We start from the raw sequence: 21,984 nt of genomic DNA, 5'->3' as shown, positions 1-21,984 counted from the left end.
CTGTTTCTACTTCAAACAAAAGTCTAAGGATCCAACTAAGGTTCCAGTTCCTTTAAGGAGATAACATTGGATTCTACTCAGAGAGTGGTTTGCCTACAGAATGTTTTGGTCTAGGGTGTGAGTGTGACTTGTTTTGTTCTAGCAACAAATGTTTAACTATGGATGTAGCCCGAGCTACCTTCAACTGGTTTGTTCATTTCTTTGTATCATGTTAATGCAGCTTTTGTCTTATTCTTACATTTTGGGGTCAAGGGTATTTTAAACTATTGGAACTTAAATGTGAGTGATTTCAGTATTCACTGGGACTCCCTCTTGGGAGTGTTTCTCTGCTTTATTATTTTCACACACGTCTTTGTATTCTTTACTAATATTTCTAAATCTCCACACCCCTACCCTGGCAAGTGGTATTTTTGTTGAGGCTGGTCCCTGACAGTTCTGTATTTTTTTTTTGTTTCCTCTTTAGCCAGTGAAGCTTATTCACGTTACCTCCTGTCTCGCTTTGACAAACACCCTAATCTCTCACAGCTTCCTGCAGTTTGAGCTGTAACTTGTTCCATATTTACCTTATATATTTCCTGCCACAGACCAGTAATCAGTCAGCTCCCCGGGAGGCCTTACATTCTCCAACACCATCCGCTTCTTTATTTGTCATTATTTTCAAGTTTGTACAAGGAAAGAGAGAGTATATTTACACAGTGTAGGTATGTGAGAATTTAAAAATTCACAAGATTATGGGATTTCTTCTTCATTCAATCTGTACGCCTTGTCCTTAGAGTTTGAGTCTCAGGGACATGTTGGCCAAAAGAAATGGAATAATTCAAAACGGCTACTTTCCTTTGTTCCACATTATATACACGTCAGTCTTGGGGGAGAGATGATTTTATGGCCGCTGGCATAATTCTTAAGACGCTCCAAATTACTTTTGTGTATGTATTCTTTGTTTCCGCCTTCTTCTGAAGAGTTGTACTTCATATATGTCATGTGTGGAACTATTATATGCTGTAATCTTCCCCTTTAACCTCTTCTTCTTTCATTTCCAAGGATAACATGTGTTACTGCTTGCCACGTCTTCCTTCCATGACAGTTTTGTGTCATTGTGGCTGTGTACTCGTTTGTTCTTCCAATGTCAGGAAAAGGTAGAGTTGACACTCACTTTTCTCTAGGATGCCAATACCAGTTTGTTTCAATTCTTTACATTTGTGAGTCTGAATGAGTATGAAACCCTTAGTTTACACATTCTCACAGAGACTGTGGCAGCGTGCACAGGGCCTGCACAGGTCTGCACCAGATGGGGCTCTAGAGGAGGAGAAGTGGACTCATGCCCCCATCGCTAACTCCAATTGATAACCACTGTCAATGAAAAATTAGTTTTCTCCAAGGGAGTCTCACTGGGGAAGCAAACCACTCTTTAGGGTAGGCTGCAAGCTTAGCAGCAGACAGTCGGCAGGAAGGGAACTCAAGGGCTTCTTTGGAGGTTCCTTGTCTCATAATGCCATGTCAGCACTTTTGTTTTGTTTGCTTGTTCTCTCTCTCTCTCACACACACACACACACACACACACACAAACTAAAAGATATGTCCCTTTCTTACCCTACAGATCTCTTGATGTGTATATCTTGTTTAGTACCTTCATGGGACTCCTGAATGTGCAAAGGAGTGGATCTCTCTGCATCTGTATTCATTTCTTATGCCTTTCCCTGGGCACTTTTCCTTCTGTTTGCTTGTTTTGTCCTTTTCTAACGTGTTAGTTTTTTTTAAATTGGTTTTGGGATTTTTATTTGTTTGTTTTTCAAGGCAGGGCTTCTCTGTGTAGCCCTGACTGTCCTGGAACTCACTCTCTAGACCAGGCTGGCCTTGAACTCACAGATCTGCTTGCTTCTGCCTCTTGAGTGCTGGGATTAAAGGCATGTGCCACCACTGCCTGGCTCGATGTGTTAGTTTTTGTTCAATTTAAATTAATTTTGTGATTATCCCCCTCGAGCGTGTTTGTTTTCTAATGAGAGTAAAAACAGGGATGGACCTGGATGGGAGAAGAGGCAGGGGAAGAACTGGGAGTAGTGGGGAAGGGGAGGGGAATCAAGGCATATTATGTGAAAAAAATGTTTTCAATAAAAGGAAAAAAAGAAAAAGCTAAAAGTCACAAAACTAGCGGTGCAAGGCCAGTGATCTCTGTACCAGGGATGCTGAGGCACGATTCCCTCTTAAAATTCCAGGCTAGTCTGTGCTACAGCCTGAGAGCATGCCTCAGAAGAGAAGAGTGTTGTAGTACAGGCCTATAATCAGCCTTGTGGAAGTAGAGGCAGGAGGCCTGGGAGGAGGTAGTCCAGGGTCATCCTCTGCTAAGTATTGAATTGATGTCTAGCCTGGGGTACAGGTGACCTCTCATGGGGGAGATACAAGAACCTGATCAGCAAGGCACAGACATGGCACAGCACACAACAAATCAGGCTCCAAAGGTTTATGAATCTATAGGCAGGGATTCCTGGAGAACCAGCAGGGTCACACACACCTATCAGGGCCAGATTCAGTGATTTCCACCTGTCTGTGTTGATCCCTCAGTCACCTAGAGGAAGTAGTTCTGAGTTTTTTCTTTACTATTGAAGCAGTGACTTTATCATCCCATGTCTTGGTGGGCTGGGGAGATAACTCTGTAAAGTAATTATTGCATAAACATGAAGACAAGCTCTGTGTCCCCATGACCCCTGTACAAAAGAGCCAGCCATAGAGGCCCATGCTCTTACACTCTGTCAGGGAAGTGGAAACAGGGGGCAGGTCAGTCAGCCTCACCTACTAGATGACCCGTGGCATGTATCTGTGGTGCTTAGTTTTGCTTGTCAGTTTGGTAGACGAGTCATACAATCAGATCTCTGGGAGTGTCAGTGGGAGATTTGCTAGTCTACATGGAAAGTGTAATGTTCTGTTCTTTCTCTTTAAGAGACAAGCCATGCCTACTCCCTCCCCTATCCACTGAGCAGGCAGATCTTCCTTCCTGCTTGCAGCCTGAGTCTCTTCTTTTCCATCTCCCTCTCAGAGGCAGCTTCCATATCTCCCATCTCTCTCCTCTCTCTCTCTTTCTTATCTCTCCCTCTCTGTGCCTCTCTGCTCTTCTTCCCTTCTCCCTTTCCCCTCTATAACCCACTAAATAAATGTTCAACATCACTCTGCATGGCTGCTGTGTGTCTCCCTGTCCGAGACCAGTCACCTTCGGAGACCTGTGGCATGGTCTTGTGGCACACCCATCTGTCTGTCTCTCCTCATGGCCTGCTGCAGCCACTCAAGGAACTGCACCGTCCCTGCCTGGGACAGGTTGCTCCTGGGACCTGCTGCCTGCCGCCACTTGGGGACCAGAAATGCTGCAGCCTCTGGGGAATCCTGCAGCATTTTTTTTATTTAATACGTTTCAGAAAGGCCCACTCTAAATGTGGGGTGGCACCATTCTATAAACTTGGGGTCCAGATGGAAAAAAAGGAGAAATGGGTTAGCTGCTGCAAAGGTTTGGGGAAGCCATGGACAGATTTATCTGAACTTTCCTTTACGGGAGTTCCTCCTTTTGGTTGCAGGAAAACTTAAAGACTGTTATGGCTTATGTGGATGTCAAGCATGCTCAGAGCATTTGATTACTAGGAAACAGCAAAGCTAGGGAAGAAGTCTGGAGGGAGAGGCTAGTCTCACTGTCGTGTGTCTGCTTTCTCTCCCTAGCCTTTGTAGTTAAGGGCATAAGTCAAAAGTCACCAGCAGGTTCTAGTTCCTGGCTCTGATCCTGTGATACAGCCTGGGCCTGAATTCAAGGGCTCTCCTTCCTCATAGACCAAAATTGCCCCAAAACATGACGCATGGGGGCATTCCTTCCTGCTTTTCCTTCTTCTTGAACTATTACCCTAATGGAGCATGTTCCAGAGCGTGTACCTTAAACTGAGCATATGCAGTAATATGCTCACCCATATGCCTTTTCCATGTGAATATGTACAAGGTTACCAAAGAAGAGGCCCACCCCTTTCTCTGTTCAGTGAGAGCACACCATTTTGGGGGATGTTGTGCTCTGGTGCCTGTAGGTAATAGAAACTGATGTTAGCTCTCTCGTGGCCTGGATGTGATTTGGATTCTGTATTCAGGTTGTGTTTGGTTACCTTACAAAGTTGTCCTCTGACCTCTACATGAGTACTGTGGCACACATACGTGTGCACACAAACACACTCACACATATACATGTATATAAACACACACACATGCACATACCATGTACAGACACGATAATAAGAAATAAATGTAAAATGGAACATAAGGAAGGTTGAATAAGTTATTTTGTTCTTGGGGGAACAAGAGTGAGGCTGACCTCACTGATGCTGTTTTCTGACAATGGACATATTGATTAGCTTCTTCCTGTAGCTGCTGAATGAGCCCCCCACCTCCCTGTCGAATTCCCAGCCGACTTCAGACTCCTCTATCAGAGGCGATAAACTACTAGCTGTTTTAAACTACAAAGCCTTACGATAATTTAAAAAAATGAAACAATAGATAATGAAACATTCAATTTTAACTATCGTCTCATTTTTATTTATCTAGCTATCTCTCTGTTTGGGTGTGGGGATTTGGGGAGTCTAAATGTCCTCTTCCCCAGTCTTTCCGGAAGCCACTCTCACATAAGATTGTATGGCTCACCTAGGATAGAGTTCAGGCAGGACCGTGAGCTGCCAGGGAGTGTCATTCAGAACAGAGCAGAACATGTGTCATTTAGGGTTTCTCCCCACAAACACTGATGTCCTTCTAACCAACTCTGTGTGAAAATAGACCCCTCCCTCTCACATCCTGCCCCCGTCCCTGCCCAAGGTCCCTCCCCTATCCGGCCTCTCTCCCACGTTGAAGTTTACACTGAGTAGGTCTAATGATCTATGTATTTGAAAATAGTTTCCAGGTTGTTGCTTCTAAAAAAGTGAATGAGTCGTGCAGGCATTTCAGTCAGTAATTGTACACCTCAATTCATCCATTCATCCCAAAAAATATTTACTGAGAACTTACGATGACCCAAGAACTGCCCTACGTATTAGAGGCATTGCGGCATTGTGTATCCTTCAGTTAAAAAACAAACATCCTTCCTCTTGGGAAATTAAAGCCTGGTGGTGTGTATTATATCATTTAAGTGTTTATCTAGTGCTATGCTATTGTTATTGGAGTGTGCTTCTGAGCATGTGCCAAACCCACTTCCAGAACCCTCGACCAGCTTGGTGCACTCCTCAGAACGAAACCTAGTCCACGGTGTTTATCTCTCCGTTTCAGTTGTGGTGATGAAGCAGATCCCTCAGCAATGCCTCTCTGGATGCCATCCATCTAGTTAGCATTCCTCTAATCCAGCACTGATTTCTAAATTTCTAAAATGTGCTACGTAGTTTCAGAGGATAATGGTAGATTAAATTCTTTTTCTGCTGTTGTTAAAAATACAAGTTGGAACTTTAACATTTCCTATTAACATGAAATTGGGCAAATGGTACTTCCTTAGATCTGTAAGAATTTGGAGTCTCTGTGTACAAATGAGGTAAGGGGTGGGTAGAGACGGTTAGAAGAAAAAAGGAGATAAACCCCCATATTCCCAGCACTAACAACTTAAGAAAATCTAGACTTTTAGTAGCTTCCCACATGCACGACCTGGAAATATACATCAACAGGAAGCTTTCTGTCCCTCCCAGGCTCTCCTTTTCCCATCCTTGGGTCTGCTGGGGTCGGTGAGTGGGAAGGAGACATTGTCATTGTTTATAATGTCCACAAGCTTGCATGGATGTGAATGACATATATTTAGAAAGCAAAATGAAGCTTTAGGAAGATCTTCAATTTAATGGGAGCTAGTCTAGTCATTTGAGAACCACAGAGCTTTTTAGAGAAAACCCACTTTTGCCAGCTGGAGGAAGTGTGGGTGGATGGGGTCCCCGTGACACCCCTGATGTCAGGTGGCCCCCACCTCGGAGATGATTGGCTTCTGAGTCGCTGCAGCAGAGTTTAAATTCTGCCCTGTCAGGCAAGTGTTCAGAGCAGCAGCTGGAGAGGGGCTTCTTTGAGAATCCTCTGTGAAAACCTCAACTTGGCTTTTGACCTTTTGGGAAAAGACCGTGTGAACTTGCCAGGGTAAGACATTTTCATCATTCAATTTTTAAAGTAACTTTTGCTTTGGTGTTTGAAAAATATGAAATATGTACCTGTTACAAGGCATTGATTCTCAGAGGAAGGTACGGAGAGCTAAGTTTTGAGGACACTGATTCTTATTTTAGTTTTCGTTAAGTCAAAGAAGCCAAGTGTTCTCCTGGTAATGCTCCAATTGGATCTCTGTAATTACCTCTGGCAGAGAAAGTCTGCTAAACAGGGACTGAGGGGCAAGTCCCCTTGGAGTTTAGCTTCAATAATGAAACAAAACTGTTTGTTATATGGACGTTTCTTAGATGTGCGATGTGACCCGTGTGGCAGAGTCTCCAAAACACAGTCCTGGAGATGAAACACTAATCCTCGTTCATGTAGAGAGCAATGGTAGTCGTTAGGAGTTGCATATGCAATTGACAGATGATGTCAGCATCACTGGCAAGAACCAAGCATGTGACCGTTACAGTGTATATTGGGGTAGTTGACCATTCATGTTAGTGTAAGGCTTTGTGTACAGATAGACTTCAAAAAATGTTGAGTGACTTTGACTTTTAGGACATTTTCTAGGATAGGAAACTCATACATATATGTACAAACACACACACACATATTCCCATCAGGCATGGTTTTACTCTGTACACTTAATTCAGTTCATCAATGGAGTATGTGTCCTCCACCCAGACAGTGGTCACCTCGTGTGTTCCTTATAGCATCTAGAGGAAGCTGCCTGGCATATGCAAGTTGTTCTCTTCAAGAGCAATGGCTCCTGGTTACCTCAAGTTTCTGCCTAACTGACACTCTTGTGGACTATCCTACCTTAATCTTGTTGATGAAGAACATGCAAACAAATAATTTTCTAAAGGTTATTTAGTCAACTTGCTGCTCACCCAAGGATGATGTGGACCAGGGAGTCTTAGATGTCTATAGGTTTTTTGCAACCCATATTTGTGGCTCTTCATGGTTATCCAGGTATATAATATTGAACTGATAGGAAATGTCCTAGAGGCCACCACAATGACAAGAAAGATAGGGAAATCTTATTTGTTCATTTAATTCTTTGAGTTCTAATAGAATTTACATTCTGACAAAATTCCACCTTCCTTTCAAAGAGTCATGGTGAGGAAATTAAAGTAGGCACTGATTAGTTGATCGTAGTATTAGCATTTATTATTTTTATAGTATAAGTATTATTTCCTAGCACCTAGAATAATGCCTGGTGCATAGGCTGTTCTCGACGAATATTTCCTAATGGTTAATAAATATATTGCTAATTAGTGCTCTCAAGTCTAATGACAAGAAGACAATACACCTAAGTTACTTTTTCAAGGGTTTGGAAAGAACCTATGACTTTCCACTCTTGAATTTCTTTCCTTTGACTAATTCCTTCATTTCAGTTTACATCAAAGAAGATCTATACAAGTGAAACTTAGCTTTGAGGAAATTCTAAGACAAGTTGCTTCACTTAATATAGAGTTTCGGACACACTTGGAAACTAGATGACAGTCGCTATCCAGACCCTGACTATTAGATCTTTTCCATTTCAGGCTGACCATTCAGAAGTGTTGTAAAGTCTCTAGTTCAGTGACTTCCAAACGGCTGCGATTCATGCCACAGCTATTGGTCCCCACACTTGGGTGCTCTTACTAAATAACCACATACTGAATGCGGAAATTCTGTAACCGGGTATTGAAAGCGAGCTTGTGGCTCCGGCCTCGTGATCTGCAGATAGGCCTGTAGCTCCCTTGTTAACCTGGTATTCGGAATCTTCTACTCTTTCTTGGAGAGTAGTTAAAACGTTCACCGAGGTTTGGTGTTTTCATGCAGAAACTCACTTTACAAAAACATCAACAGCGCAGCAAGAACGGCTTCCTGAAGACTCAGTATAGGCTTTAAGATTTGCTTTTCTTCAATGGGGCTATGTTCTCTGGGAACCAACATCAGCTCTCCTGTGACACTGGGTTGTCTTGTTTTGGTTTCCCAGCCTTTCATTTGGAAAATTACTGTTTTAGGTCGGGATGTAAATAGTGTTTCTAGAAGCCTGAGCAAGTTAGTGCATCTTCCTTACGCTGCACACCACTCCACTCCCAAGAGACTTCAACAACAACGCCACGCCCTTCCTGGTGGAGTCACCACCTTTATTGGTTCAGAGTCACTGAATATCACACCTCCACACTTTTGTTTTTAGGTAACAGAGAAATTATAGGGAATGTGAGAGACCTCAGTAGTCACTGGTGTTTTCAGGCATATTTTGTAGAGTTATGAAGTTATAACTCTACTCAGACTGTAAAATCAGATGGAGATTTGTATAGCTTTACTTCACCCACGATGCCAAAGCTATTGATGTGCAGTTATTTTGAGAAAATTGCATTTGGGACTTTTTTTTTTAAAAAACTTTTTTAAAACAATGAATCTAAGAATTTAGAAAAATGTTTTTATGGCAGGAAACCACATCTGTTGAATTAGACTTATTTTAGGTACAGTTGAACATGTTTATATTTTTTCCAGAAAATATAAATTAATAAAATGTTAGATAATGAGTGTAAGAATAAATTTATATTCAGTGTGCTAAATTCTAATAAAGAATACATTTTAAATTTCTCATCTTATACTAACATGATGTTTGATAGCCAAACTCATGAATCTACGGCTTAAAAGTCTTTTCAGTTTATAGAATGTATTTATGTATGAAGAAAGAACCTAGTGAGTAGGGAGTTTGAAAGGAAATTGCAGAACTCTTGGGAACACATGAAAGTCAATCAAGTGTGTCTGTGAGAGCAGCTGTGAGGGTTTTACTGCTGCAGGGAATGATTTCCCTTCGAAGTATCTTGATAGGTTTTTTTCATCAGCATTGTAAGGTCTACGCTGAGGCAAAGAAGAAATTATTTTTGCAGCCACTGGCTCACAGAGTTTGCGATGAAGGGCAGCTTGATTTGGTCTGTTCCTCTTAGTGTCACTCACAGGTGAATCCCAGATCTCTAGTCTTCTCTGGCTCCTTCCTTGCTGTGAATGGCACCTAAGAGAACCCAGCACAATCATGTATAATATATGACTGAATGCATTAGGGTAGACATTAAAAGCTTTCTGGGCTGTAATATGAAGCCTGCCACAGCGCGTGGCTTGAAGATCAAAACAAAAGAAAAAAAAAACAAGTTAGTTTTGTCTAGACTTTATTATATAGCTATAAGAATGACTAAGTGTGCGAATGTGTGCATATGCACTTGCACACACACACACACACACGGTGGGGTACAGAAGAGAGACAGGGAGGGGGTGTTGGTTTTAGGGGAATAAACTGGCTAGCTGCTCTGTAATTCTACAGCACAGAATTACTATAAAGCATTTTTATTTACCTGGAAGCTTCTCTATTCTCTTTTCTCTACCCGCTTTCTCATTTGTATCTTATGAGTTCATGCAGAAATGTTTGTAGGTGTCCTTTTTGAGGTATTTTTGTCTCTGAGGAGTGAGGTTTTCGTTGATGTTTTAAACGGAGGTGTAATTTGTATAGCACTTCCTCTGTTTGACGTGTATAGCTCAGTGGTTTTCAGTGCATTCACAGATGTGAACATTTACCAGAACCCCTTTATGGATATTTTCATCACTGACAAAAGACATCTGCACCTTACAGCCATCACCTCTCAACACCCCATCTTTCCAAGCCTCAAGAACCACAAATCTGATTCCTTTGTCTAAAGATGTGCACATTCTAGATACTTTATATAAATGAGTCATACAACTGTGGTCTCTTCTAGAGGCCTCCTTTTCAATCTGCATAATGCAGGCAAGGCTCCTCTGCTTTGTAACACATATTTGGTCTGCATTCTGTTTTATGGTCAAATGCACTTCCACCATAGAGGTGCAGTATGCATTCTCTGTCCAGTCATTCATCAGAAGAGGAACATATTTAAGAGGTTTTTTTTTTTTTTTTTTTTTTAAATTTTTCTGATAGAGAACAAGGTAAAAGCAAAAGCACCCTGGTTTCTGTATCCTGAAGTGAAACATCCATGACTCTCATTACAGGTAGAGGAATCACATCCAAATATGAAGATCGCTATCCTGCTTATGTTCCTTTGGGGATTATCCTGGGCTCTCCCAGTAAGTATAATGGTAGAGATATTATTCTTGTGTGTACTGGAACCAGCATCACTTTCAGTGACTTTGAACCAGTTGGTTGTGCATGCTTCAGTAAGACAAGGGTCATAGTTGTCTGTCTGACTGTCTTCTTTAAACACTGGCCAAGTTATTTCTTATTCAGGTTACTTCCATTTGTACGACTGTGATTCTCATCTTCATCCTTACAGCAGTGGTCTTCAGAGAGACACCCGGAGTCCCAGAATCAGCACTAATTAGGCTTTGTTAGAAATTCGCCTTCTTCAATCCTACCTCAGATCCTCGACCCAGATTCTCTAAGAATGGTCATAGAAGTTCAGCAAGGCATGCACGTGGTCCTAAGATAGGTTAAGAGTCACCTATCATTGCCCCAGCACATGAAGGGTTAATAAATGCTGCCTTGAGAATTTCCCTGCAGGTTTATTGTGTATATTTTTCTTTCTAGGTTGCCAGATATCAAAATACTGAAACCGAGAGCTCGGAAGAGTGGATGGTGAGTAGAAAATAAAATGCTCTGAAATATTTCAATTTTAATAGTGATTAGTGTAACCTAGTTGACTCAATGGCAAATGAGAAAAGTTTTGATAAATTAAGAGTTTATTAATACCTAAGCTCTAAGTAGTAAGAACTATGATTTTTAATTCATATAAGAAAATAATGAAAAAAAAAAAAGAAAATAATGTTTCAATTCCCACATAGTGCAATTGGATGAGGGAACCTTGTCTAGTTTCATTCTTGTAGTGACGGGCACCGTGCTACAGGGGGATGACTAACAATGAGCCAGCTGTTCTGGAGAGACTGAAACTTGACGTCTGCAAACAAGAGCTGTCTAGAAGGCAAGGAGTAGAGAAGCTGGAAATGAGGAAAGAAGAATGAAAAGATACTAGAGGCCTTACAATGGTGATGCTCACTGAGTGCTGAACTCTCAGTCACTCTAGTGGCCAACTGCCAGTCACTCAGTGTTGCAATACGAGGGGCGGGGCTGCGTCCCCAGCACCCGGCCGCCCACATGGCTTTACCCGAAATAATTACACGGAAACTGTATTCTTTTAAACACTGCCTGTCCCATTAGTTTCAGCCTCTTATTGGCTAGCTCTTACATATTGATCTAACCCATTTCTAATATTCTGTGTAGCACCAAGAGCTGGCTTACCAGGAAAGATCTTAACCTGCCTCTGTCTGGAGTGGGAGAATCATGGCGACTCACTGACTCAGCTTCTTTCTCCCAGCATTCTGTTCTGTTTACTCCACCCACCTAAGGGTTGGCCTATCAAATGGGCCTAGGCAGTTTCTTTATTAATTAACCAATGAAAGCAACAGATTAGAAAGAAATCACTCCCACATCAACTCAGGAACCACTGCCAGGCAGAGTTCTATTTCATATGAACCCTACTTCTCATTTTCCTATCGGCAAAATGAACTAGGCATATTTTATTTCCTATGTACTCAGCAGAAATGGAGGCACAGGAATTCATGTCGTTTCTCCGGGTTATATGCTTACTAAACGGTAGAGGGAGACCTTAAGTTTCTGACATTGTGGCTGACAGGTCAAGAAAGGAGCCAGGGCCAGGAGGTCTGCCGTTCTCGAGACTGGCACAGCAGGTCAAGGTTAAACACTACCTCAGAGAGCGTTGCTCATTGCTTTGCTTCTTGATGGCGTTTTTATTGGATGCAGCTTGGGCCCAACACTCTTAGTACTTACTAAACAAAGTGGGAAGGCTGGAGTTGGGTCCTGCCCCTGCCTAGGGTGAGAATAGGCATTGCAGGACACACTGTGGACTTCTGTCCATCGGCTGTAAATCTCCCTCATTAAAACAGAGACGTACAGATTATTTCTTGCTCTGACGTCATGAGAAAAACACCAGTTCCCAGTAGTTGCTGACCGGGGTAATTTGCACCTGGGCCTGCTTGTCGCACCATGGAGCAAAGACAAACGTTCTCAGCTCTTTCTCTGAGATTCCGCAGACTAGCACTGTTGAGAGGCAGGTGGAAGACGTGCCATTAGCAATTGTCCCCTTTCCTATGTAGTGCCTTGGGTGTGTCACATAGGACTTTTCCGTGTTGAAGGAAAAGGCGAAGAGCAGAGATGGTGGGGTAGGGGGACAGGGCAGAATGTGTTCGCCAATTCTCAGGCTTCTTTTTTTTTATTTTTATTTTTTTATTCTTTTTTAATTAATATTTCCACCTGCTCCCCGTTTCCCATTTCCCTCCCCTCCTCCCAAATATTGCCCCCTCCCCCCACTCACAGGCTTCTTATGAGACTGGAGAAAGTGAAAGAAACCCAAGGGTGATTGTTGCAGTGACATTTAACATTTGCCTTTGATGTCATTTTCCTCTGCAAACTCCACAAAGGGCTTAGCGGCTTTCTCCATTCACTTTTGTCTATTCTTGAATTTTGTAAGGTGGAAATACTCAAAATTGGTTATTTCTTTGGTGTGTGTCACACTGAACAGCACCAAAGATGTTCCCATGCTGTTGACTGGGTCCATTCTCACAGCCACCTTGTGGTATCACACACTGCATTGTAATGTTCTTCATATATGAATAAGGAACTGTCAGTCAACTGAAGAGAGCTGCCACCTTCTGTATACAGGCAGCCTTCCAGATCACCCGAGCCTTAAGAGTTCCCTGGACACATAACTGTCAATGCCAGCATGGCTCTTTTTAAGGCCAGCATCAGGAAGCAGCAAGCTAACTGCAACTAATGCTGGAGTCTGAGTCCCAGGCTTGTTCTATCTTCATTTCCTTCTGTTGTAGGGGCAGCCAACTTCAGAGCAACCACAATGGGTGAAATGTCAAAAATACAGAAATCTCTCATTTTTATTTCAACATATATCTCAAGTTATTATTTATTTCTCCTCAGATGTTAGACATTTTATCATAATATGAAAGTATGATACATATCCCCCAAGTTTAAAAATCACCTGAAATTATTCTAAATATTTGCAGTAGCATAACCACTTCCGAAGAATAACTGACTTTTCTTCCTTTACACAGGGTGATTTGGCTCAGTCACCACCACCACCTACGGTAACTATTTTACTTATTTCTGTCATCAATGTCTTATAAAGTAACTTTAATACCCTCTCCCCCTTCGCCATTCTGAAAGTAGTAAAAATAAATGTTGAGCAAATGATGTGTATCATATTTTCTCTTGGGAATTACAAAAGAAAAATAAACATTATTCTTTTCTCTTTCAGAACAGTGAGTCATCAGACGAGAGTAAAGTTAGCTCAGAGGAACAGGTAATTAAACAAGGCTCCCTCGGCTTCTCTGGCTGCTTAGGAATTGAAGGAAAATGATGGGCGATTAAATTACCTGGCAGCAGTTCTAAATATAATATTTTCTAACCATTGGTTATGCAGGATAAACAATCCCATAAAATAAAAACGGAAAAGTGAGAGAATAAAATTCAAATGTGAACATACTGTTCATTCCCTTTTTATCACCGGAGACATTGTGTCCCTAAATGTCCCTTAGTTAAAAAAAAAGCGGGGAGAGACAAAACACGGGAGAAAAAACCAACAACTAAAACACATGCACACACACAGAGAGAGAGAGAGAGAGAGAGACAGAGAGACAGAGAGACAGAGAGAGAGAATATGTTAGATAAGTAATGACCTTAATAAAAACAACTGCTTTAGGAGTGCCTGTCTCTTTAAGACAGTCCCAGGGTGATCCTGGGGGATAAGAGAGTCAGAAAGCTAATATCTTTTATTTAAAAGCATCATGTGTGTGCACTGGGGATCAAAGCCAGCATCTCATACTAGGAAAGCGAGGCTCTTCCACTGAGTGCTCTCCCAAGCTTTGTCCCATCACTATGCTCAAGCAGTCATGTGATGCAGGATTGTGGTTCTTTCTGCAGTACAGACCCGCTTTGTACCCTCTACAGGGCCAAGCTTAGGAGATGGGTCACTAGCCTGCTTATCCTTATCTACTAAATATTCATCAAAGATTGTTAGAGAGATTCAATACCATAGCCTTTGGGGAAACACCCCTTTAGGAGAGGATTCATGATTTATCGACTTGGCATTCTGTCATTTCTCAAGGGAGGATAAGAAATTGCTGCTTGAGAAAGGTGTGATGTATAATTAATGAGGCAGGGTAGGGTTGCAGCATTGAGGGATATGTCATATAAAATAGAAAGTAGCTAGGTACAGTAGCTCATGCCTGTTGAGGCAGGAGGAACACCCTAAGTTTAACTCCAGCCTGGGCAACACAGCAAGTCCAAGTTCAGCATGGGTTACAGGATAAAACACTGTTGAGACAGATAGATAGATAGATAGATAGATAGATAGATAGATAGATAGATAGATAGATAATAGGTAGATAATGATAGGTAGATAGATGATAGATAAATAATAAATAGATAGACAGATAATAAGTAGATAATAGATAATACATAGATAGATAATAGGTAGATAATGATAGATAGATGATAGATAGATAAATAATACATAGATAGATAATAGGTAGCTAAAGATAGATGATAGATAGATAATACATAGATAATAGGTAGATAAAGATAGATGATAGATAGATAATACATAGATAATAGGTAGATAAAGATAGATGATAGATAAATAATACATAGATAGATAATAGGTAGATAATGATAAATAGATGATAGATAGATAAATAATACTTAGAGAGATAATAGGTAGATAAAGATAGATGATAGATAGGTAGATAGATCGATAGATAGATAGATAGATAGATAGATAGATAGATAGATAGACAGAGAACTGGAGTGTCAACCTGTTCTTCCCTCCTCATTTAAGTTCTGACTGTGATGTGAGAACATACAGTGGAAAGGCAGACAGAAGAGCCCCCCTCTAGAGAGTGCCCTTTCCATCAGCTCCTGGACACTGACCAGAGCTGTTTACCTTGATTTCAGGCAAATGACGAGCCCAGTGACAGCACCGAGTCTGAAGAGGACATGGACACTGACAGTGACCAGTCTGCTTCTAGACCTGCCGGTGGTCTCCCTAAGAGTGTGGGGACAGTAGTCGATAAGGAAGATGACGAAGATGACAGTGGAGATGACACCTTTGGTGATGAGGACAATGGCCCAGGGCCTGAATGGAGAGGACGCTCCAGACTGGACAGTGATGAGGACTCTGCAGACACCACAAAATCCAGTGAAGACAGCACCTCTCAGGAAAATAATACCCAAGATGCCCCCAGTGACAGCAGGGACCACAGCAGTGAGGAGGAGGCAGCCAGGCAGCGTGAGGCAGGTGACTCCACTCAGGATAGCGTGAGTGAGGAACGTTGGGTAGGAGGTGGCAGTGAGGGCGAGAGTAGCCACGGGGACGGCTCTGAGTTCGATGATGCAGGGATGCTGAGCGATGACCCTGAAAGTACCAGGAGCGATCGGGGCCACTCCAAAATGAGCAGCGCCGGTATCAGGTCCAAAGAATCAAAAGGGGACCATGAGCTCAGGAGCACTCAGGATTCAAATGACAGCCAGTCTGTGGAATTGTCAAGCAGCAAGTCCTTTAGAAGGTCCCAGGTCTCCGCGGAAGATGACGGAGGTGAGCTCGCTGATGGCAATAGCAGGGAAACCCAGAGTGACTCCACAGAGGACACCGCCTCCAAGGAGGAAAGCAGGAGCGAGTCTCAGGAGGACACAGCCGAGAGTCAGTCCCAGGAAGACAGTACAGAGGGACAAGACCCCAGCAGCGAGTCCAGCGAGGAGGCTGATGGGCCATCCCAGGAAAGCAGTAGCGAGTCTCAGGAATGGGTGGCCAGGGAGTCCAGGGGCGACAACCCAGATAACACAAGTCAGATGGGAGACCAGGAAGACAGCGAGTCCAGCGAGGAGGACAGCCTGAACACGTTCTCCAGCTCAGAAAGCCAGTCCATAGAGGAGCAAGCTGACAGTCAGTCCAGTGAGAGCCTCAGACTCTCAGAGGAGAGTCAGGAGTCAGCCCAGGATGGGGACAGTTCCAGCCAGGAAGGCCTCCAGTCTCAGAGCGCTTCCAGGGAGAGCAGGAGCGAGGAGAGCCAGTCCGAGCAGGACAGCCGTTCTGAGGAAGAGGGGGACAGTGACTCTCGGGACAGTAGCAGATCCAAAGAAGAGAGTAACTCTGCAGAGAATGCTTCAAGCAGCGAGGAATACAGCCATCCCAAAAACATGGAGGCTGACAGCAGGAAACTGATGGTCGATGCTTACCACAACAAACCCATCGGGGACCAAGACGACAACGATTGCCAAGATGGCTACTAGCATTAGCTTGTCTAAGAAATGGCTCTCACAGGAAGGAGTCTTGGGGGCCTAGGAGTAGGGAGTTCACTGCAACTATAACTTATTGATGTTTTTATCAGAAGTAAAACCAGGGCCATTTCTTTCCGTGAACTGTTTAACACTACACTGTCCTAGCGAGTCACCCACTCCCTAGAAGTTTGAGTAACGTGGCATGAACACACACAGTAAACGTGAACAGAGGGGTGTGTGCGCCCAGTAGCCCCGACTCACTAGCCCGACCGTTTTGGGGGTTCTGTTAAGTACGAGGCACAGCACTAGGTCCCTGGGACGGAAAGGTGCTTCAGGATGAGTTTTGCTCCCGAGGAGCCTATGGAGAGATATGCAAAATGAAAACATTAAAGGGTACCGCTGAAGGGAGCCCCTGCCATGGCTGAGGTTTGTGCAGAGTGCATGGGGGCTCAGCAAGGGGGGACCAGCTTCGCTTAGGAGAACAAGAGGGTTTCACAGCCGCAAGGACTGGAGTTGTAGGGTTACCTAGGATTTCTCCATTGAAGACAGCATAATTCTATTTATTCTTGGATAACCATTATTAAATAATATCCAGTGAAATGTTTAGTTTGTAAAAAGCACTCTCAAACCAAGGCCCAGTGGGATATCTTGGATAAATATTTTTTCCCAATTAATTTACCCCATTCAGTGATTTTGTGGGCCTTCTGTAAACAGTGCCTTATTGATGATGAAATGGAAAATTTGGTGGGGAGTTAGGAGGAAAAAATAATTTTAAAATAAAAATAGCTTTATTTTTTCCAAACTACCCCGAGTCTTTTATATGTATTGCACATAGCAAAATTCTGTACATAGGGCTGCACTTTTTTCTTTGTATTTTTTTTCTCAAATGCTATTAAATGAAGTATTACCTCATGGAAAAATATTTGTTTTGTAATAAAGATAATAATACCCCCCAATATTGTGTGCTTATTTATTATGGTGCCTTTGATTATTAGAATATATTCAAGGTAGACAATCCTTATTTTTGAAACATTTCCAATTATTTTGTTTTATCTTATTAATATAAAAATATTTTTTTCCTTAAATTACTTCATGAAAAATGTCTTTGGAAGTACGCTAGCAGGATGATCAAATGATATGTTGCAGAGGGCCAGAGGGATGTTTTTTGGGTCGAGCTCATCTGGCTCACGGAGAGGACCTGAATGTGGACCCAATGCCCACCTTGGTGGCTCATAACTGCTCGTAATTGCTATCATTTAAAAAGACATGGGGAACTGAAGGCTGGTCCCACGAGGGACTGTGGGTCACCTCGGGCCTTGGTGTGGGGATATCTGCTTGTTTAGGCGGAAGAGGGGGTGAGGGTTAAGAGCGGGCAGTGCTTGTTTCTAAAGGGACAGGGTCCCCAGGTGACAGAGCAGGCCAGCAGATTATAACAGTAACTCCATCTCCAGAATGCTCTTATGCCTGTGTCCTCCAAGTGCACCTGCATTCATGGGCACATGTCCCTTCCCCCACAGGCATAGACATAACTGAAAATAAAAACATATGTGTTTGTGATAGTTCACTAATTACACCTACCATAGATAAGGAGGAGATTCGATTCTTAGCCTTGGTAGGAGGCCTCCGCAGAAGCATGTGATGTTTGAGACCAGTATTACTGTTTTCAGAAACCCATCTGTGTATTCTAGAAGGTCCAGGAAAACAAAATCCTTAAGCATTTGTGTCCTGGAGGAGAATCATTTCCCCTCAGCACTTCGGGCTCCCGACTCTGTTTCCCTTCGGATGACAGTGCAGTGCTTATGAATTTCCCGCCATTGAGTTAAAAGAGTCCAGATGTAGGTCTGATCCCCTTTGTCTTCCCTCTCAAGGTCAAAGCTGCATTCCCTTGAGGATATATTCGTGCATGCACATACCTAACTATGCATGCGTGTTCTCTAATCCTTCCCTTTGAGATTCTAAGTTAGGGGGTCTGGAGCATGGCCTGGAGTTATTTTGCCATAGCCTGCTCATACACGTGTGTCTGGGTTCGAGGCTCTTTGTAGTGACTGTCAGGGTTCCTGCAAACTCACAGCTCTTTCAGAGATAATTGTCCCATTTTGGGGCCTCTTAGGTGCCTGAGGCATACCTGACAGTATTTCGAAAACTCATTGAAACAGTTTAATATTCATCCTTACTAATATATATGCATTTTATATATGAATATGTATATGTAGAGTCAGAGAACATGTGACTACATTTGTAATTGCATAATATCCTGTTTCTTGACTCAAATATTGAGTATCTTTTCCTTATTTACTAGCAGAAGAGAAAAGTTTTTACTGGGCTTTAACACTATTGTACCCTACTAGCTTTTAATTTTATTAGTTTATTATTTAATATTATTCAGATGAAATTGATTTTAGACTGAATTATCAAAGCGACATTAAAAATGCACAAAATTCAGTTGAAATCAGTCAAATGTTGGCCTTTGAAAATGTGGACAAGGGAAGGACTCCCCAGCATGTGATCCGCTCTGTGGGACGGCCTGAAACCAGCGGTTATTCATCGGAACTTTCCATTGAGATCCAGCAGATTCCTGCACAGCAGCGGGTCTTGCTGTCTGCGTGAAGGTGGGAAAATGAGCTGAGGAGGCAAACAACCCCTCTCTATCCCGCTGTACGCCTCTAACGATGGCGGTTCCCCCGCCGGCCGGCCTGCAGCTCCCCCCAGGGCCTTTAAAAAGCCTCTGCTCTGGCTCTATCAAAAAGTCCTGGGGTTAAAATCAGCCTGGCATTAGTTTTGGGCTAGTTGGTGTTTTACAGTACCAGGTCATTGTAAAATGTAGCCAGCGTAGCGAGTTTGTACTATCCTGTAATAGTCTACTCTGGGACCTTTTGACTACCCTTAGGCCTGTGTACAGGTGAAGAAAACACACTAAACAAGCTATAACCCCGATTTATTTGCTGGACTGGATCCCAGCACCCCCACCCCTCAGCGTCACAGGTATGCTCCATTCCTCTGACAAGAAGCTAACAGGTGCCGCGTTTGGTACCAGGCATGTGCACCTCACTAGTCCCAAGATGATATTAATTAAACAGCCAGTCATCAGAAAACAAACGGAAAAACAAACCCTCCCCCCCCCCAAACAAAGATATTTTGATTTTTGAGAAACTGACTTTCGCTGGTTTAGATAAAGCCGGGACTTCTCTGAGTTTTCTTCTCACTGTTTTTCTATCAGCGTTGGCTTCATTGTCAAGATAAGTCAGGATCTACATGTGTACAAAGTTTCCCTCTGCCTTTGTACCCGACACAGCAGACAGAAGTCAGAGCCAGAGAAGGGTCTTCAGAGTAGGGGGCCCACGGTGAGGAAGCCTGCCTGCCTTTGGCACAGATCACGGCTGCTGTTTGAAGCAACTGAATATACATGAAGCGACTGCTTATAGGCCCGACTGTGGAGCTGACACCACAGGGAACGTTGCCCCTTTCTTGGATAACACAGTCTGGCCTTTACAGACTGCAGGCCTGGAGACTGCTGGGAGTTCCTCGTGGGGAAGAAGGCTCTGTGAGCGTAGGGGAAGGTGAACGCTTGTCACCATCACTTTATCTTGGCACCCCATCTCCTTCCAGGGGCCGCCTCTGCTCTACTCTGCTCCTGGCCGGCAGTACCAAGTATAGTCTTCTGTGCTGTCTAAACGCCACCGTGCAAGTAAGAGAAGCCCACGCTGAGAACCTCCTGATCCCCTGAGAAGGGGATTCCAGATGAGATGATAATTGTCTTTCAAGGGGAAAAATGAAGACCTATTTCCACCATTTTCTAGAAACTGTGCACAGTTAAGGGGCACCGCTGAGAGTTTCTCTCTGAGAGTAGAGTGTGCTTGCTCTGCTTTCAAACATTAGGCGGCTATCCAGGGCACCATAGAGGGCACAGTGAACTCGCCCTGGCGCACAAGGTCCCAGACACGGTTCATGCACACCATGCGCTGCAAGCACGTACATTTCCTATAGTGGCGGTTGGAATCATTTTTATCGGCTCATCAAAGTACACACGTTTCGTGTTTTATATTTTTCACATTGTCACAAGTAGCCCAAATTGTCGGTGCACCTTTCTTCTTTTTTCTTAATAATATTAGCGATGAAGCAGCCAACAACTTTGTGCTAATATTATTTTGCTACTTACCGTCCTAAGATGACCTGTTCTAATGGAGTAAAAAGAGCATCCTCCACCAGACTTCTTCCACGATACCCTGCTGTTTACCTTCCCAGCCAGTCTGAATGGAGAAGCAAGCACACAGGATCTGGAGCCTAGTCTACAGAACTGAAAAGCACACTTAACTAAGCTAGATTTCTTGACTTAAGGCTGGCAATTTGATGGCACCATCTGATAGCAAATATGCAACTTACTCAAAGAGAACAGCAATTCCTAAATTGTAGCCTTCCCGAGCTCAATGTAGAGAGTTACAATTTAACAATACCATTATGATTTAAAAGATGAACATGATCATTACGTGTAATTGGAACCCCTTTCTCCTCCCTCCCCCTCCCTCCCTCCTCCCTTGCCCTTTCCCGCTTCCTCCTCACTCCCTCTCCAAGTCTGCCTTCAAGGTCTCTGGGCCTCCAGTTCTTTATCCTTCTCAGACTCCTGTGTACTGGGATTACCTATGTTGGTCATTATATCCTGGAACTAATAGCTGCATGAAAGTGATCCAGTGTTGTAATTTCCATACAGTCCATAAGATGGCAGCATTGCTTGCTGTTGTAGCCCATGAGCGCCTGGAGGAGAATGGGAACCAGTGCGCAGGCGGAAGGGTCAGTGTTGGACAGAACGCAGTGCTGGGAAAGCCCCATTCCTTTATCTGCCACCAGTAACTTTATAAACGATGCATTATAGTGATTTAACTTTAGTTTTTAATTAAAAATTTCCCAGTACGGGTCTTGAGCACGCTGTCACGGTCTCTGGTCTCTGTGTGTCCAGGAGTGCATCAGTGCTCAGGTGTCAGGAAGACGCCTTGACCTTGGGATCGCTCATCACCCCTGGCTCTTACTATCTTTCTGTCTCCTCTTCTACGCACACTGTATGAAACAAAATCAATAAAAAGCAAGTTAAACAAGCAAACAAAACTATTTCTCCACATTGCCTCTCCTTTAGACTGTCCATTTGACTATTGAAAAATCTTCTACTTTTAAAACTTTTTAAAAATCGAGTGTTTTCATCTGCTGATTCCAATTTACCCGCCTGTCAGTATAGATGGGAGTTAAGAATACACTTTCCCTAAATCTGTCACGCATTGTAACGCAGTAATGGTTTGGGATTATGGTCTCCTCCCTCACTTGTTTTTTGAGAGCAAAGGATAAAATTCACATGTGAGAGATGGCCTCCCCATACCAGAAGGAAAGGATAGTTCTCATCATCAATGAGTGGAGGAGAGGCTGAGAAGAATAGATATTTATAGATATTTAAAAATACTGTCACTTTTACTCTTATTTCTCATTTACTCTTATTTCTCCACCCAGCTAACTACACCCTCCTCGAGCCCCTTGCCTTGCTCCGTCTCCAC

At 43.1% G+C, this 21,984-nt stretch overlaps 1 protein-coding gene across 1 annotated transcript; it reads left to right on the top strand.

The window, feature by feature from the left end:
* Nucleotides 1–6,062: 6,062 nt before the first annotated feature.
* Dmp1 (dentin matrix acidic phosphoprotein 1) lies at nucleotides 6,063–17,396 on the top strand. Its single transcript, XM_057772442.1, has 6 exons — nucleotides 6,063–6,114; nucleotides 10,141–10,215; nucleotides 10,676–10,723; nucleotides 13,228–13,260; nucleotides 13,431–13,475; nucleotides 15,128–17,396. Exons 2-6 carry the CDS (start codon nucleotides 10,162–10,164, stop codon nucleotides 16,460–16,462), a joined length of 1,515 nt encoding a protein of 504 aa, XP_057628425.1. The 5' UTR covers nucleotides 6,063–6,114; nucleotides 10,141–10,161; the 3' UTR covers nucleotides 16,463–17,396.
* The last annotated feature ends 4,588 nt before the right edge of the window (nucleotides 17,397–21,984 follow it).

The sequence above is a fragment of the Chionomys nivalis genome, chromosome 6 (assembly GCF_950005125.1).
Source record: "Chionomys nivalis chromosome 6, mChiNiv1.1, whole genome shotgun sequence".
NCBI lineage: Eukaryota > Metazoa > Chordata > Mammalia > Rodentia > Cricetidae > Chionomys > Chionomys nivalis.
The sequence above is the reverse complement of the archived record's forward strand: the minus strand, read 5'-3'. Positions and strand labels throughout refer to the sequence as shown.

Bases quoted from the DNA above. Each gene is read 5' to 3' on its own strand.
- Dmp1 (XM_057772442.1), top strand. From the start codon at position 10,162: ATGAAGATCGCTATCCTGCTTATGTTCCTTTGGGGATTATCCTGGGCT. The intron at 10,216-10,675 runs GTAAGTATAATG...TTTTCTTTCTAG, and splicing joins GATTATCCTGGGCTCTCCCA to GTTGCCAGATATCAAAATAC. The intron at 13,476-15,127 runs GTAATTAAACAA...CCTTGATTTCAG, and splicing joins AAGTTAGCTCAGAGGAACAG to GCAAATGACGAGCCCAGTGA.